Source organism: Myiozetetes cayanensis, unplaced genomic scaffold, assembly GCF_022539395.1.
Source record: "Myiozetetes cayanensis isolate MyiCay16 unplaced genomic scaffold, myiCay2020 scf2-11, whole genome shotgun sequence".
Taxonomy (NCBI): Eukaryota; Metazoa; Chordata; class Aves; order Passeriformes; family Tyrannidae; genus Myiozetetes; species Myiozetetes cayanensis.
Genome location: NW_026087411.1, coordinates 40,198,334 through 40,214,472, shown reverse-complemented (window position 1 = coordinate 40,214,472; position 16,139 = coordinate 40,198,334). Strand labels below are relative to the sequence as shown.

General features: G+C 38.8%; 1 protein-coding gene across 3 annotated transcripts in view; it reads right to left on the bottom strand.

Moving 5' to 3' along the window:
- Positions 1–16,139, bottom strand: part of PCNX2 (pecanex 2) — a 156,010-nt gene that overhangs the window by 11,710 nt on the left and 128,161 nt on the right. For all 3 annotated transcript variants that reach the window (XM_050314395.1, XM_050314397.1, XM_050314396.1), the window contains 4 exons: positions 15,098–15,351; positions 10,503–10,736; positions 8,156–8,259; positions 599–743 (listed from right to left, as the gene is read on the bottom strand). In XM_050314395.1, the coding sequence (XP_050170352.1) occupies positions 599–743; positions 8,156–8,259; positions 10,503–10,736; positions 15,098–15,351 (737 nt within the window). The remainder of the gene's footprint in view (positions 1–598; positions 744–8,155; positions 8,260–10,502; positions 10,737–15,097; positions 15,352–16,139) is intronic.

The window sequence follows — 16,139 nt, the reverse complement described above, 5'->3', positions numbered from 1 at the left end:
AGATACTGCAGTATTGTAACTTCCGCTGTCCCGCAGCACCACGGCCAGCGAAAAATTATTGTGTCAAAGTATCAGATCAGAATTCACAGCAGTTCAGTAACATTCAGAACAATTATAAGTCATTATAAAAGCATACGATACTAAATCATAACATGCCAGAGCAAGAATAAAATCAACTCCAGGCTGCGAAGGGCTTGACCTGAAATTAGCAATGAAATCAGCTATCAAATCAGTATAATCAATGTATTTCCTTTCAATTTAGAAACCATATTTATAGAATCTGTGCAAGTAAAACAGTAACAAGAGTGTCAGTTTTGTTTTGATAAAAAATGCAGGGTCAAGATCTCTTAAATGAATGGTTTCAAATGGGCAGCTAGGGGATACAGAAAAGAAGATCAAGTGAATGCAAAATAAATGCCAAGGTTTTCCATCTTGGTGAAAGATGTTTCTCAAAAAAGGCAACAAGTACTCCATTTCATTCCTTTTTTTTTTTTTTTTTTCCCCTCTCCTTTGGACAGTTGCTAAGGTTTCCTGCATTTTCCTAAGAAAACAGATACAATAGTAAAAGTTAAAATAAATAAATACATAAATACACTACCTGGTGTAGCTTCAGCGACATTCGGATTGCTGGGGCAACAACCTTATGCAAGAGATCCATGTCTGCAAAGACCCATTCATCCTTTGCTGCTATCCGAAAGTCTCCTTTGAACAGTGCATGAAGCCCATAAAGAAAAGAGTCCAAGCTGTAAGAGGAAGGCAGCAGTCACTCCCAGAAGTCACTCCCATCTCACCAAACTGGACCTGTCAGCCCCAGCCACATGTTGACTTGTGTGGTGGTCGGCGACCCTCTGGCACAGGGTGAATGCTTGTGGTGGGCATCAACCATCACAGATTTCTAATGAAAAAGCATTCCCTGGGGTAGGTGGTTTTCCTTCTCTTGTGCTGTAAACACAGCCACGAAATGAATGTGGCACCTAGAATGAAAGATGGCCTCAGGATGGGTGACTTGAGTCACAGGGTGCCTCAGGGCATTGCTTCTTTGCAGCTGTGCCAAAGAGACCAGGTCAAAGAGCGCCAGCTGCACTCTCTGTGCAGGCAGCACAAGCTGCTTCCTTATTTGAAAGTCTATTGATAAGTTCTGTTAGCAGTTCTTGTAAGGTGAAAAACCATAATTTAAAAAGCTGTGAAAAATATTTCCAGCAAGACTAAGACTTTGCCATGAAACTCAAACCTAAACGTGAGTATTAAAGCAGATGTACAGAGAATGCAGTTTCAGGAACTGTGCAGCAAACCAGGTGAGAGCACGAACCAAGCAACAGGCTTGGTTCATACTGAAACAACGAGCCCTAAAGCAAATATGCACTAGGTTTCTTTTTTCCAATTTAAGAAATGAGATGTAACCAGTTCTGCCTGACTTTGGATGATGGTTTGCCCGGACCTGAGACTTAAGCGTGAAGTAAAAGGTAAAAAAATCAAGTAGTTATTAGAAGATGGTTGCATGAAGGCTTTGTGAAGGGAAACAACCAGCCTTCAGCTCCAATCTGCACCCCAAATTATGAGCTTCCCACGCCACCACCACAGCCACTTGTATAATGCCTGTAGCAGGACTGCTGCCCTAATGCTGCTCTGAAGAAGTCATCTCAAAATAGAGGAAAACAGACCCATCTGTTAAAAACAGGCATCTCTTGCAAACCCACAGGACATAGTTTCATCTACCTGCCAAGATTTTAGTCAGTCTTAAAACAGTCGCTTTTTTAGATTGTAAAGGCTCTGAGGAGAAGCTGCATGAAGATGTTAGTGGTTTTCATTACTGCCCAGCCATTCTCTTGAGAACACATAATCTTTCTACATAATTGAGCTTTCTTATTTTAGAAAAAGAAAAAAAAATCTTTAAATGTTTTCTCTTCTCTGAGAAGGAGAAGAGAGACTGGGAGAATGCTTGGCCTGTCTTCAGCTCAAAGGCATTCTTATTTTGCTCTTGGTGGGTGGCATGTTTTAGAAGTTAAAATGGAAATATATACGTTGTTACCAGAAAAACAGCTGGATACCGATTTTCTCTGCAAAAAGCACCATGTAATACAAATCAACTAATCAGACCAAGGGCAGTGAGGAAGGCAGGGCTGCTGTTGCTGCTGGGAGCATGAGGAGTACAGGGAAGCTCTTGTGAATTCTTAACTGATTTGCATTTATTAGTGCCAAGTTACGTATTAAAACATGCCGATGTGAGACAGGCACTTACACTCAGATCTTCAAAACATTTGAGCACTGATTTCAGTGGGAGTTATTATGTGTCTTCAAGGAGTGGGTCCTGATCCCCACTGACTTTCAATTGATCATCTCCACACTTCAGAAAATTATAATATACTCAAACCCTGCTTAATAACTAGGAATTCTTAGGAAAGGCCTAGAATAAACCATGGGAGTGGCAGGGTAGGGAGGAAATGGTGGATGCAGCCAGTGTGGTGGAATATGTGACTATCATCTCCTTTGAAAAGGCTAGACATCAAGAAGGGTCCTTTCACTTGCCCACCCACTAGACAACATCAGCATACACAGCTCAATTCTTGCCTGGAAAAAACCACTTCTGTACCTAAATATTCTTCCCAGGATGAAACTGTAAAAACTACCTTGAATTCTGCACCTAATGATGATCTATAGTATAGTATTTTCCCCATGTAACTGTCCCTGTATTTGGTCTGAAAAGTTGGCTGGGATGAAGGGAGGAGTAGGCAAGAGAGAACTGGTTTTTACATCATTAGAGGCTTTCAGCGCCAAATCTGAACACCAGAGCAGACAAAGAGTTTGCATTCACATCTAAGTGTCTCACAGGCATCAGCACATGCTAAACAGGCTGGTGTGAACAGCACTATGTGCTGAAAGCACAGCCAGGACTAGGACAGCTGTGCAAACTGCTGCTGAGCATCAGCAGAGGGAGCAGAGGGAAGCACGTACAGCTCTCATTGGGCTTAGTTAGGGGAGGCTCATCCATTTCTCATCCCTCTGCATAATAAGTTCTCTAGGCCAGCATTTTTAAGAACAAACATGACTGCTACAAGGAGCAAATCAGTGGTAGGCTGAGAGTCAATTATTTAATGTATCGTATTTTCCACCAGAGCAGTCTGGAGGAGATTGCTTTATTCACAAAACCGTGGGCATCTTTTATTCTCCTGCCCATCGTAATGAGGCTTTCGGGTACATTCTGCCTATAATGTGACACTATCTCAAGCCATTACTTCTGTAACACGCAGCCCTTAATCCATATAAGATGCAGCTCTCGTTATTCTTCCCATTGTTATGCTCTCTCCTGAAGACAGTAATGAGATTATAACGAAGCTGTAAAGTCAACTGCTTTGATCTCAGGCCTGACTCAAAGTTGTTGCTGCTTTCTTGGCCCACTTTTAACATGCCTCAATTAGTAATCTACTGCGGTTACAGGCTCGTTCAAAATATTAAAAAAACTAGTTAAGGTAAAATCACATGCCAGAGAAACAACATTAATCTGTAAGAGACATAACTACTATTTCTGGTAACATTTCTAACCCCCTGAGATAACAACCTGAAAAGCTGCTGTCACAACTGTGAGCTATTTTAGAATAAGACTAGTAGGTGTGTGGGAACCGTCGGCCCCTTGAACGTGCAGAAAAGAGGGGATTAAGCAGTGCCACAAATACCAGACGGAGGGCAACAGTGCCAAAGCAAATACTCCCTCCTACTGCATGCCTTACACTGCTCCAAGAGCTGAAACTATCAGCATTTAATGTAAGCCTGAAAACAGTATGGATGAAGACTAATGAGCTGTTGAATATCTCTGTGTGTATTTTGCACATCAACCCCCATCCTCTGTCTGCAGTTTGTAGACCTTCTCCGATGTTAACTCTAGGTTTATTTAAGGAATAAAGAAATATGCATGTCTGGGAGCTGGTAATGACCTGAATGTTGCAGTTCACCCTTCTAATTTGATATTTTAGACGACAGCGGTTGTGAGCTGAGACTCAAACTTTTACTCCCTCCTGCCCTGCTCACCTCTGGCAGGCATCAAGCTGCACTGTCTGCTTGAACTCCTACTAGCAGTGCAGCATCACCAGCAACATTGTGGCACCGTGTTCTCTGTCTCCCCTCACTGTGTCTCTCTCTCCCCTCAGATGCTGGGCAGTGCAATGGGATGCCCAAATGGAAAGGAGCAAGTGGGGGAAGCTGTTTCCCTGGGCTTCAGCATAAGCAGTGGTTCCTCCAGGCAGAGGCATTCCTTGGAAGGACCCTCTGTCCACACTGAGTGGTAAGACCCAGAGGGAGCTCAGAGAACCTGTGCAGTCAGGCTTGGTAGTGTTGTAAGCATCTTATAAGAGATTTTTATATTTTTCCAAATTTGAAATGTGTACTAAACATTTATTTACTAGTAGATTTGGTGTCTGAATAGAATTATTCTGTAATTTTTTTACAAATACACACCTAAACATATCACTCATATTTGAATAAATGAATGGTAATGTCACGTCATTCTTCAAATTGCATTTTGTTCAGGATGCCTCCTAATGACAGTTTAAAAGAGCAAATGATTTGCATAGCAATGTTCTGCCTTCTTAATGAATGCATTTATTGTGTAATCTAGTGGTAATGTTAGGTTTCTACTGACATTTACATGAACAGGTACACTGAATAATTATTTACATACATTATATAAGAGCATTTAAAATCTTGGTTTACACAGTGACATTTACTGATTAATAGATTAGACAAAATCATGTGTAAATGAGTGCAAATTGGTAGTTTACATACACAATGTAAACTTGACTCTCAATTCTGCAGTGCACAGCTCAGTGTAACACTACCCTTCCTTTACTATTTCTGCACAGCAGTTGGATGACTGTCGCTCCTCCAAGACACAGCAAGGACTGGACCCAGTCCAGAGAAAGTTTCCTACTACCTGCATAGTCATCCCTGAGAACAAAACCTCAACTGCAGAGCACAGATTCTTGGCTAGTTTGCTCATGCTGAACACCTGAAAAAGATTCATACAGTGAGGAGGAGAAGAGTGCATTACCTATCTGGCCATTAAATCTCAAACTCTAGTCATGTTGTACACAACATGCTTTGCAGACAGAATTAATAGGAAGTCCTGAGACGATGTTCAAGGTAATTCCTCAGTGCTTACCAGAGCAATCTAAATCTGCATTTTTGCAATCCAGCATTCGAGTGTGACAAGGCGTGTGTTAAGGAGCCCTGACCTCTGACAAAATGGGCCAGCTCCCGACAGCCATAGATTCATAGAATGGCCTGTTTTGGAAGGGACCTTAAAGATCATCTATTTCCAACCCCCATACAGGCAGTACATCCCCCTCATGCACACAGCTGGCTGTGGGTCTGCCTGCTCTGACCATTCCTGCAGAAATATAAAACCCTCTTCAATACCAGCAGGCTCAAAAAAAGTCCCCAAAATATCATGATGCCTTTTTAAGGACTGTAAAGCATCACCTAAGGAATGGTTCCTCCAGCTTCTAAGGACCTTAAGTACTTCTTCACCACCTGACTGAATGCAGACCTGCAGCAGCCTGAGAGCTGGGGCGAGGACCAGCAATAATACTCCCAGTTACCCTTGGTGAGAGCTGCTATGTCTCTGTCAGACACAGGGAGAGGGGAGGGATACCTAACTTCAGTGCCTGAAGCTAATTCTTGGGAGCATCTCCTTCTGGCCTCATCAGCCTTGCACGTGTTGGACAAAGTGTCCTTCCCCTGGCATGCTCTATAATTGTATTCCTGTTGGAGTCTCACTGACTTACTGCTTCGTTGTGTTTAAACCACCTGTGAAGAACTGTATGAAAAAATAAACACAGTAAGTTGGGTTAGAACTTCCCTCCACGCTCAAGTGACTGTATTTGGGGGATTTCTGTTGATAAAGGTCTTGATGTCAGGGGTAACGTACCCACCTTGCTCCTTAGTTAATAATTTCTACTAAATTGATTTTGCATAGATATATACATTCTCTAAGTCAAGAATAAATGTATTTCACCAAGCTAAAGTCATGTTTTGTAGCTGCAGCAATTTATAACTTCAATTGTGCTACTCAGATTCCTTTCCTATTTCTCCAAATCTTTCTAACAGTGGAATTGTACTAAAGGTAATTTAACCAGGTGGGGAAGTGACACAGTTTTTCCACAGTGAAACTTTTCTAGGGAAAGCTTTTGTGAAGTAGCACTGAAAAAGATACTGACAGAAGGTTCCACTTAATCCCTTTTATGTCACAAAATACATTTTAAAAATACAGTGATTCAATACTGCCCTGAAGCACTTGTTTAATAAAAAGAAAACCAGGACTTAATTAAAGATAGAGGATTATATAGAATAGATTCAGAAAAACAGGGACAGAGCTGTGCACCTCCTATGACTATCCCATTTTTTGCCTTTTTACAGACCTTTCCTCCTCAAGTATTTTTAAATATGGAGTGTCAGCTCACCAAAAGAGAGGAACTAATTTGGTTCATTGGTAATTTGCCAGATTTTCAAAAGACATGTTATAACTCCCTCCTTATTGTTAAAATCTTTACAGAACACTTTGCAAATAATTATCCTCAACATTCATACTTTCCATGTTAGGCTTTGGAAAATCTCTGATAATATTATCCCTTTGCATTATCTGCTAACCATGTAAGCCAATCCAAATAGGTGACATTGTATCTGTACTAGGGCCAAAACATGGTAATGAAGATTTTAAGATTCAGTGGAAATTACATGCAATGTGATGACAGTTTGAGGAAGCTTTTGTGATATTTTTAGATGCATTTCTAATATCACTGTGACCTATCTATTGCATACCCAGATGAAAAATTACTTTAATCTTTTCTCAAACAAAAATCTCAAATGCACATAAACTTTTCCATTATATTCCCAAATTCTAAAATCTGGATATTAAAAAAAAAAAAAAAAAAAAAGGACAATTTTAGAAATATCAGTGACTTACTAAACTGATTTGAGTGAATTGGAATGAAGGGAGAGGAAATGCAACCCAGAAGAAACTACAGGAAGAGAATGTGCAAGGACTAGTAGAAAAGGCACGACAATAGGCACTTTAGAAAGCAGAAATCAGCTGCACACCAAGAAATAAGCCACGCTGACCACAAACATTTTGTGTCTCACTGAAAGAGGAAGACACGAAGCAAAATGTTACAAATGTCTCAATAGATAACAAAGCTAGAATGAATATTTAAAGGGACTGTTTTATAACAAAATGCATTCAAAATCACACACACTGTCTTTGTTTGCTTGTTAGTAAGACAAATCCTCTCTAAGGAGCACGCTGGTAGAGGTCTAGGTAGCTTTGCTCACAGTTCTGTGCCAACGCAGCAAGGTCACTTAGAAACTGTGTTTACTCAACTTCTCTATGGTTACTAAACTCCTGTGAACACAAGGAGTTCAAATAAATGTAATAAAAATCTAAAATTAGGTGAGAAGTTAAACTTCATGAAAATAAAGACTAATTATTAAAATGCTTTATCTATAGAACAGTGTAAATTGTACTGTATAAAACCCAAACAGCTCACAAATCCTAGTGAAAATGGAAGAATCCCTAAGGAAAATAAAAGATGAAGAAGATTTTCAGAAACAGTCTTAACCAAACATATTTTAATTAACCAGACCTCCTAGGGAGAAGTGTTTTGAATGAATGAACAAATGGGTAAGGTAGACTGTGAATAGACAAAGCTGTAGTCTCAAGAGATGTGAGGTTCTGGCTTCCTTAGTTGCCAGAATGAAGTGGCAAATGAACAGGAACACCACTCTAAGGAATACAGAACCCTTATGGATTTATTATTATTTAGCTAACTAACAACAGTTTCTTCCTCTTCTGGAAGTTTCTTCCTTTTACTGGAATGCTGGAGGAAGCCAGCATTCCAATAGCCAGGCATGAGTGAACACAAGCAATAACCACTGGTACCCATTCTTTCAATGAAAAATTCTGCTTTGCCCTATGAAATAAAGACTGGTGTTAGTTATTTAGCCAACTACAAAGTAAAAGATGACCAGGGATGGCAGAAAACCAACTATTTTTTGGAGGAACGAGACTTTACTTTGATCTAATATTCTCTTGATATTCCACATCACGTGAAAAAAAGACAAACAGGTCTTTGTTCTAACATGAGGAGAAAGGGTTCCCAATAATTACCTGATGGCCATATTGTGAGATGCAGTTCCCAAAGCTCTTCGACCCAATATACACAAGGCAAAGGAAAGCGTCACTAGAGGAGAATCTTCATCGCTGTCCAGGTGCTACAAGATTTTAAGATTAGCATCTTACTCTAAATGCAAATACCATCTTTAAAAGCACCACAATACCACAAATGGTAACACACATAAAATTTGCATGTAGCTGGACCTACTAACAAAAACATTCTTTGCAAACAAAGAGAACAAGAAGGAAGATCATCACCGTCAGAGGCTTTTTGCAGAATGCAAGCTTATTTTGCCCACTGGCTAGAAACAGAACATTTTGTTCTCTGGTGGTGAGATCCTAAGGGAGTGGAGCTTTGAGGGGGTGGGTATTTTTTGTGGTGTTTTTTGTTTGATTCCACTCCTCCCCAACATAACGTGCTAAACCACAGGAGATTCCTTATTGTTGAGAGACACTGCAATTGGAGAGAGCCCAAGCCCTTCTCATGGGACACAGTTCCTATGAAACCCCGTCACAGATTCCAGAAGAACAACCTATGTGGAAAAGTTTGGAGGCACACTCTTGCATTGAATAACAATATCTATCTAAATTGTGTACCATTGACGACACTGACGTCACATTTTAACAAGCAGTCAAATCATTTCATCTACATTTACTAGCTCAGGAGAGATTCTTTTACTGAAATTTTCATAAAGAAAACGTTGCAATCAAGCAGGAGGGAAAAACTCAAACAACCCCTCATGCATGTTAATCTTCAGGAGGATACAGATTATTATTTCAGTCCATGCAATGAGTAATTTCTTATAGCTTTCTTTGACTCTAAAACTGAAACCAATTAAGATGGAGAATGTAGCCACTTCTATAAAATACATTGATTTCCAGGGTTATGTATGCAGTGAAGTTGGTCTTTTTCATCTCATTTCCTACATGAACTTTACCTCTCTGTAGTCAGTGAATTAAAAAACAAAGGTAAAAGATGTAAAAAAAAAAAAAAAAAAAAGTGAGTGTGCACCAGTGCAGGCATTCATTTGCCTTTTTAAGTTCTGACTTACATGTTTCAAGTCTATTGACCTCCCTAAGTCTGTTATGTACTTGAAAGTCTCAGCCACAGAACAAGTGAAAAGGCATAATTTAACAGCACTTTCTCTGCACTGCAATTCTTTGTGTGTCAGAACTTGGGAGATGAGACACAGAGATGAGAAAAAAAAAGAGGTGAAATATTCCCTACTAGGAGGAGATGGCAGGGAAGGGCTCAGAAGACAATCCAGTGAAAACAATACCAATATAATGATACGCAGAGGAACTGGTGGAATGGTATTTGGCATTAGAGATGTGAGAAGGAACCAAAGTGGAGAAAAAACATTCAGTGATGTTACAAGAAACATTCAGAGATATTACACCAGCTGAGGTCAGTGGCAGCAAACGGGATGTGCAGTCTGTGATCCTGAGTGAAAAACGCACCAATACAGCGCACGGTGGACAGGAAAGATACACTTCTCCATTTTTGCCACTATCAGCACTAATCAGAAAATTAGATTGAGGCAATACGCTTGTTTGAAACTGTATTCTCCCCCGTGGGCTATTTTGAGTATTCCATGGAAATACAGTAGTGCATTTCTGACAAATGACTGCTGACCATCAGTTATCTCATGGCTCGAAGCATGCAAATGCACAGCTGCAAACCTGCCCTTGACCTTTGAGAGCTGCGAGGCAGTTCCACGCGGTTTTGTGGCGTGGCTCACGTTTGAGTTACGAGCTCTCCGAGGTGACCGATGCCAGCAGTGAGTTTGCCATGCACTTCCCTACCATTCTGTGACGGTACCCAGATACAGGCAAATGTTTGAAAAGGATACACAGACATCACAAATGTTTGGCAAATGTGCCCGATCATTGGCAACACTAAAGAAACAGTAATTCTGTGATGACATTGCCTGAATGGAGCCAGCTCTAGCAGTACTTCTGCAAGCACTGGATATATCCATGCTCTCTAGAACTGACAAAATTAACCTTGTTGGAAGAGTGCAAAATAAGGAAATGGTTCTGTATTCAAAAACTACCACTCCTTAAAACTCTAGTTTTTGCACAAGGGTAGTCTCCAAAATATGGTTTCTTTTATTCCACAAAACATATATTTTCCTTTTTATTTTAAATGTGAAAGCTTAAATAAATTTTATTCTATTAAATAAATTTTATTCTATTAAATAAATTTTATTCTATTAATCCTGAGCAAGTAAAAGGGTAACAATGCATCACTTAACTCCTATTCCAAGAATTAAAACTACTACTACTACAACAACAACAACAAAAAACCAAACCAAAACCAAAACAAATTGACTCTTACCTCTTCTCTTTTTCTAGCACAGAACTGAATCCAGTCCAGATAAACACTGCAGAAACTAGCTCTCGTTATTCCTTGGAGGCACGGAACATAATCTTCATCTATGTTAACGTTAAACATTGCAAGGTCACGTTCAATATAATGCCACTTCGCATAAGGCTGCAGTATCTTTTGGATGGATTCGTCTTTTATCCAGTCAAGGATTTTGGGAGAACTTGCTGTAAAGTATATTATACTCTGTTGACAAAATGTGCAAACGTTAGTCACTCTTATCTCTGATTAAAGCATGTATAATTTACACAGAAGAGAATTAAATCAAATAGGACCACATTAACTAAATATAATGGTACGTATTTTTCCTATTTTTTTACTGCTTGGCATCATTGCTTCACAAAAGTGTTCAAGGTAGAAAGATGAGAATAACTGATATCTAAACAGCAGACAACAGAAAAAGAAGTAATATTTTTAATACTCTTCTACCTTGCAGGAAAATTAATACAATGATGGGAATAGAGAGTTCTAGCATTCAAACATGTTAGTTACAGAATACTAGTGGGGTTCTAGAGTCTATCACCAAGATATCGATAACAGTTTAGGCATATTTTAAAAAAACAGTAGTAGATGATCATATGCTCAAAATAGGGCTCTTTTTTCCTCAATGGACTTACTGTTTTATGGTGATGAAGCTTTCCCAGTTCTTTAACAAAAACAGCCCAATAAAGGTGAGATGTCACAGATGGGTATGACACAAGTCTGAAATGTCCCATTTTAACTGCTGTTTTCTTTAGGTATTTAGTAGTACTGGTTTTGTTATTTGTCAGTGCAGCTGGTAAGGAATAATGGATTTTTTTTCTTACATGTCAGTTTAAGAAGTTGATAACTGATATAATTGAGTTTACTTAAAGCACTGAAGGAGGAGCAGCACTCAGCAGGAGCTCTTTTATCAAATGCATAAATATTAGAAAGCAGCAACACTTGTATCTCATATCTAAGCCTGAGTTTCTAAGTTTAAGTTCTTATAATCACTGTGTCTGGAGACATTAAAATAATAACAAAGAAAATAGTAATTAAAAAAAAAAATCTATCTAAACAAAACTTAAAGCATACTTTCAAAAGAATATGAAGCTTAAGAAGTTCCAATGCTTTCCATCAACTGGGAAGTCCCACTTTAATGTTTTATGAGTATAATAATAATATATTAATTTAGAATTGGATCCCAAAGTAAATGAGGAGCAAGTGTACACAAATGAAAAGGATGTAGTTCTACTTTACACAGTCAGTGGAAATACTACTAAGTAAATAAATGTACAAAATGAAAAAAGGATGGATTACAAAGGGCAGAAGCACTACCAGCCCCTTTAAAACACCCAAATGCTCTCCACGGTTTATCTTTCAAACTGTACAAAAAAATATACAACTAAGAGGAGAATTAGGCTTCAGAGGAAAAAGACAAGTCAGACAGATACAGACTGAGGATGGACCTTTAATTTCTTGGCATGTGGAGAAAATACACTCTTTAGAAAAGATTCATGCAGAAACAATAGAGGCTGAAAATACAGAACTCAGCAAATACAGACTTCTTGAATACTAAAAGATGTTTAAATAAGAATGTATTGAGAAGAGATGGAGGAGGCACAAGGGAAAAATATCACAGTAGCTGGGAAGGAAATGATTTCAAAACATATGCAGAAAGGCTACAGGAGCTGACCCACTTTATTTTTAGAGAATAAAAATCCTTTTATAAGAAGAAATGTTTCTCAGCTGTCAATGAAACTGCAAATGAAATAAATATGACTTAGGAATAAGATGCTCAGTGCAACTCATTGTTTAACAGACCAATACGGTAATTATTCTTGAAGGATAGAAGAGTTGAAACAAAGCATACATTCTCTCCGTTGATCTTCAGGATAGAGTTTGCTTTTTTTATTGTTCTCATCTGTGTTTACAAAGAAGCCAGCTCGGCTGGGGAAAAAATCAGACTCACAATCAGACACAGAAACAGTGAAAACTTCTGTCACCTAATTAAATTTTGCTCTTGGTAACTCTTCCAAGGTATGTTTTGTGCACAAGTACATCCTCGGCTACATTGCGATTCAGAAATGGTATTTACAATATTGTAAGCTACAGAGAATAAAGCAGGAACACTCCCAAATGCTCTGTGCAGTGGAAGTGCAGTTCCTGCAGAAACTCCAGCCTAAGTGTTTTCAGAGTTTGCGATAAGGATGTGACCTGAATACTGCATTAACTATAGTTCTTCTTACAATAAGTTTCCTACACCAATAAAAAGGAAGTGTCAGGGCTTTAAGATGTTCACAGTGAAACTGCACAGGGTCTTACTCAAGATTTCCCCATAAGAAAGAGCTGGGAAAGAATTGAATTCTCACCTCTGCTTCTAATACTCTTTATTTGGAGGCAAGCACTAAAGAAACAGGACAAAAGCTGATTTGATACATAACAATCTTCTCACCTTCCAAAGCTGTACTAAGGAATTTACCAAATCTTTTTAAAGCTCTTGTTGATGGAAGAAACTAATTAATTTAAGAATAGGAGAAGACAATCTCCATATAACTTTCTTCTGAGGAGTGTCATTCTAAAGCAAAGATCTCCTCAGCTCACTCTCCCTTCGCAGAAGGGAGCCCCAGCCCAGGCTAATTCTGAAGTTGCCAACAAGTTATTATTATCTTCTGTTATTGTCTTCTGTTCATCCTTCCCTAAGAAGAGAAGTAAACTAAAGGATCAACACCTTTCTGAGAATGAAGATCTGTCAGTGCAGTGTTATAGTACTGGCTCAACTAAATCCAAGCAAAAGAAATTCAATTTTCACATCTTTGGAGCCATCAGTGGTAAACATAAAATCTGCATATGGTGGAGATGCAGCCACAGCCACACCTCAGTGGTGTGGAGATCATTTAACCCACATCCCTTTTACTCAGAACAGGATCAACTAACCACATCTGTATCACATGGGATGAAAATTTGTCTAAGCCATCTTACCTATGTCAGCTGCTTCTCAGGTGTGTCCAGAACAAGAAGCCCTAAAATACCTTTCAGTTAAGTTTTACTTCCCGTGTGATGAACTTTACACTTTCCACAAGTCCTCTATACATTAACTGATTTAAAGGCACAAAAAAAGTTCCAGTTTACACAGCACAATTCTTCACTGCTGTAAACTAATAAGATGCTCTTTTGATTGCAGTTTAGACTAGGATTTTTTTAATCTCATTCGCCATCAAAAGCTGAGTCATATGTCAGTTTGCATCAGTTTATGTTCCAGTTATTCAGGTTACCTTTTAAAGTAAAGGGAAGCAGTAGTAGCAACATAGTCATTTACAGTTTAAAGAAGGGTTGGTTTTTTTGTTTTGTTTGGGTTTTTTTACTTTACATACCTTGCTTTAAAATAATTTATAGCCACAAAACCCACTTCTAAAATGAAAAAATCATGCTCACATGCAGTTTTGTTTCTAATTAGTTAATTAAACAAAGCAGGTTGGTTACCAGGCTGTACTGCCTGGAAAATTATTTATGAAATCTCAGTCTGCATTTTACAAAGTAATCAACTGCATGATCAAAGCAGTTTTGTAAGGTAATGAGCTTGTTTTTACTACACTGGCTCATTTGCAAAAAATGGTGATTAAGTTATTTACAACAGGTCTCTCTCTGAGGTTGACATATTGTTAAAATTGCAGAGATATAAGTAGAAAGGAGATGTCAGAGATGGTTGGGAGCTTGAGTAAGTGGCTTCATGGCAATACCAGTGGCATAGGAAGCAGCATTTGGCTCTTGCTGTTTCAGTAGAAGACTATGAAGCTCAGCAAATTCTTCATTTGCTGGACTGGTAATTGTTTTGGCAGAGGATGAAGATGTCTTGCTAGATTATAAGGTTCAATTATTTTGACAAATTAGTATCTGTGTGGTTATTGTGATCTTAATAACAGAGCAAACATAGAAGGGATGTAAATGAACTGCTGTTTGATCAATGGAATAAACCAACTTCAAATGTGTTGTGCTATGTATGTAAAACAGAAGGTAAAAAGGGAGTTTGTGCTACTAAAAAAGTACATTTGAGAAATAGTTCTTCAGATGTTTCCCAAGAACTTTATGCTTGTTAATATCTCTTTTTTTTTTTTTCCCAGAACAAAAGAGCAGTGAAAAGGCCAAGGCAAGAAGAAATAACAAACAGTCAATGAAGTTTTTTTTAGAATGCAACAACATAAGTAAGAAAGCTTCCTCTGACTTTATCACTAGAGGATGTTTACTCACCTTGATTTCTGCTGAAGCATACCTGAGATTTTCCGTACTAACTGTAAGTGATCAGAAGTAAATTTAGCAAAGGAAGATATGAATTAATTATCCCTATTCCAGTGTAAGGTGTCCCTGCTCATGGCAGAGGGGTTGGAACTAGAAGAACTTAAAGATTAACCCAAATGATTCTATGGTTCTGTGAGCAAACATCAAGTCTGTCCAGCTGCCAGAGTGTTGTGTAGACAAATAAACATAAAGCCAAAAATTTCAAATGCTCTTTCTTCTATAGACAGCCAGCATTTCTTCTGTTTGACAAACCTGCCTAGGAATAATGTACACTTTACCAAAGAGTTTACCTTGATATAGTATCTGATAAGTATTCTCCGCAGATCGAACACTTGCAGCATTGTTGCAGCGTTGTTATCAATGATGCTGTATCCTTCCAGGATGTACTGGGTTCGTGTTATTTCCCACGTCAGCCATCGGAGGTTAAAGGCTGCATTGCATGATAACAAGTGAGGCAAGTGGCCAGGCTTACAACAGCAGCAGCCTTCGTTGTCTTCATCCCCTTCTGTTATAGCTTCCACTTCTCTCTGCTGGCAATATGTCCCTTGGCAGTGAGAAAAAGAGAGTATGCTGCCAGTTATTGGGGAAGGAGGAAACAACGGACTTCTTCCAAGCTCAAATTTTAAGTATGTTTGGAGGCTCTAAGCACTTTACAAAAATCTAAAGGAAAGAGCCACAGCAACAAATTAGATGTGCTAATTGATCCATGTGCAGCAGCAAATAAAGAGCTGTACATTAATTATTTACTATCACCTAATAAAAGCCAAAAGGGCCTGATCTAATGTTCTGAGCGTTGGGTTCTGAGCTGAGCTAAACCACAGACCGCAGCTTCTGCCTTAATAAAAACTCACCGGGAAGCAACGCTAAAGAGTCTCGCTCCATAAGGCACATTAGGCAAATTGATCCAAGTCTCAGTCTGCTTCTTCAACTAACATTAAGGACGCAAAGAAAGATTTTACAGTGTGTCAGAGTACTTGTAAAATCTGGGTTTTAGCAAACTATCTTGGAAAGCACGTTCCAAAAATAACATCTACTGGGTTGTTCTCTCTCCCACTGGAGTACAAGCTACTCTGGATCAAACATCTCTAATGAATAGCACTAGTGGCAGTACATCACGAGAAGAGAGCAGCTTTCTAATTAGTCTATTACACAGGCTTTAGATCAGAGTAAATTTTTCTAAAAAAGAAGTGTTAACTCAAAAAGAAATCATAAGGCAGATGCAGAAACAATAATGCGGACTCAGCATTTCTAGCCTGCGCTGCACACACTCGATGGTCAAGCTGAGCCCTTGGGGATTTGAAATCTAGGAATGTGGTTTCTATACCGTGTACG